This window comes from Malania oleifera, chromosome 13 (assembly GCF_029873635.1).
Source record: "Malania oleifera isolate guangnan ecotype guangnan chromosome 13, ASM2987363v1, whole genome shotgun sequence".
Lineage (NCBI taxonomy): Eukaryota > Viridiplantae > Streptophyta > Magnoliopsida > Santalales > Ximeniaceae > Malania > Malania oleifera.
This window is the reverse complement of record NC_080429.1, coordinates 22,611,981-22,614,494: the sequence shown is the minus strand read 5'-3', so window position 1 is coordinate 22,614,494 and position 2,514 is coordinate 22,611,981. Positions and strand designations below refer to the sequence as shown.

At 39.6% G+C, this 2,514-nt stretch overlaps 1 protein-coding gene across 1 annotated transcript; it reads left to right on the top strand.

Annotated features, from left to right (window-relative positions):
• Positions 1–692: 692 nt before the first annotated feature.
• Positions 693–1,640, top strand: LOC131146598 (ethylene-responsive transcription factor ERF039-like). Its single transcript, XM_058096275.1, has one exon. It carries the CDS (start codon positions 787–789, stop codon positions 1,381–1,383), a length of 597 nt encoding a protein of 198 aa, XP_057952258.1. The 5' UTR covers positions 693–786; the 3' UTR covers positions 1,384–1,640.
• The last annotated feature ends 874 nt before the right edge of the window (positions 1,641–2,514 follow it).

Below are 2,514 nucleotides of genomic sequence, written 5' to 3'. Positions count from 1 at the left end.
TAATTAATTCTTGAATTGATATGCATAAAAAATCACATGCAACTGCTCAAGTAATCTTTTTACAGATAGCAATGCTATGTTATTAAATAAGTAAATTAATAAATATACTTGAGATAAAATAATTAAAAATGACCGGATCAACTTTTTACGAATAGTAATGTTGTCTAATTAAATAAGTATATTACTTAATATACATGATATAGAAGGAAAAATTAAAAAGGGCAAAAAATAAAATCTAGCTTTTGATTATATGTGTGATTATGTTTTTGAACTTCGCTCGTAATTATATATTTTATTGTATAATTTAATTAATAAATTGATCTATAAAAATTGATAAATTATTAGTGGAACCAATACATTCAAAATAGTAACACTGCATCATTACAACATGATTAAACTTCTTATTAAAATTATTAAAACATTGAACACATAATTTCCTTCATTTATTTTTAAAAAAAATAATAATAATTTATGCTAAATATTGTCATCCAACTTTCTTTGAGTGGTCGTCAAGCATCCTCTCCAAGAGATATTATTTAATGAGGAAATAAAATAAAGATTAGTGAGATAATACTACATACTTAGCCCTCTTATAATTGGGCCCACTAAAGAACCCCTTCTTTTTATTTTATTTTTGGTGGGCCACAGGCCCTTTTTATTCCTAGAAGTAGAGTCTCCATATAATAGCCCATGAGCCTCCATCATCCTCCTCCTCCACTACCACCACCACCACCGGCACTGTCAGGCGGTTCACCACCTTAAATTCTCATTTTTCCAGCGACCCAGATGAGTTTGGAAACCCCAGAAAGTGCAAGCGAAGCTAAACAATGCACCAGTGAAAAAAATGAGAGTAGAAGAAACCCGGGTAGGAACAATGCCGGGAAGCACCCGACGTACCGCGGAGTTCGGATGCGGACTTGGGGCAAATGGGTATCCGAGATCCGCGAGCCCAGAAAGAAATCCCGGATCTGGCTCGGAACCTTCCCGGCGGCGGAAATGGCGGCGCGTGCCCACGATGTAGCTGCGCTGGCGATTAAGGGTCGCTCGGCCCACCTGAATTTTCCGGAGCTGGCGCCGGAGCTTCCCCGGCCGGCGACGGCGGCCCCCAAGGACATCCAGGCGGCGGCTGCGAAAGCGGCCGCCGGCGTGTTTTATCGGCCAGGCGAGTACGAGGCAGGCCGGCAGGAGAGGCCCCGGAGCTCGTCGCCGTCGGCGAACGGCGACGACGATGCGGACGCGTTGTTCGACCTGCCGGATCTCTTCGCTGATATGGATGACCCGGCAGTCAACGGGTTTTGCTACCCGTCGTGGTGGGAACCACAGGGGGAAGCGAGCGCCGGGTACAGAGTGGAGGAGCCGTTCGCATGGGATTATTGCTGCTAGAGAGTGTTGTGCCGTGTTTGGGATTGTAAATTTGGAGGGTTGGAGTATTTTTTTTGTATGCAGTTTTCAATTCTGCATTAGTTAGATCTGCCTGCGCTTGCAATTAAGAGGTTTTTTCTTTTTTCCTTTTTTTCTTTTTAAGGAATGACTGGAGGTTCAATTTTAATTTTATAGTATTTTTTTTTTTTGCTATACAGAGGAGCTCAAGTGGATAGTAGTTATGTGTATTTATCCAATACAGCTTGGAATTTTAAAAATTTTGTAGACTCCCTTCCCATTAAAGTCTATTAACTCGATTTTTCTCCATTCATTTTTTCCGCAATTAAAGGGTTTAGTCATAAATCTTTTTTGCGCAATTGAAGGGTTTAGTCATAAATCGATTAGCCACACTTGTGTAATTCTTGACGTGCCAATTTTTATCAAAGGTATCTAAGTTTAATGGCATAAGAATCAAGTATAACAAATTTAAAATAAAAGCAACTTGGATTCTTTCGCATTTTCCTTTTTTTTTTGAATTCTGAACAGAGCCTTCATAATTTACAAGTACTAAAGCATTTGAGTGGAAAAGAGTAGGTGAAAAAATTAAGCCAAAATAAAGGAATTGAGGAGGCAGAGGATTGAAAAGAGCTGGACCCCTGTTTCCCAACTCTGTTTCTTGTCTTTCTTTCTTTTTTTTTTTATGCTGTGTTTGGGAGGGCAAACAGAGTTTGGCATGGTGAGAATGAGGTGGAAAGGGCAATCCCACATCCCTCAAACCCTGAAAGCAGTTTGAGTTGCTTCCACAGTAAACTTTTCATGAAGAAGCTACTCCAACTGGTGGCAACACAGCCACCATCTCTACACAATCTTTGCTTTCTGTCATCTCATCAGGCTTTTATGGGCCACTTGTCACATGCCCACAAAACCCAAATATCAAAAAAATTAGATTCAGAAGGTCCTTTTATGAAATCACTTCAAATAAGTTTTACTGTGAAGTTCTTTGGTCTAGTAATTTTACAGAAGGAGAAATCTATCAGAAGTACCAAAAGATTGCTTTTGTTGCGAAATATTTTCCATTTCTAACTTGTATGCCTTGCTTGGAGTTCAGAAAACATTAGGAAAGGAAAAGGAAAACTATGGAGGAATTCCCAT

What these genes read in the sequence shown, in the direction of transcription:
- LOC131146598 (XM_058096275.1), top strand. Translation starts at nt 787, where the DNA reads ATGAGTTTGGAAACCCCAGAAAGTGCAAGCGAAGCTAAACAATGCACC.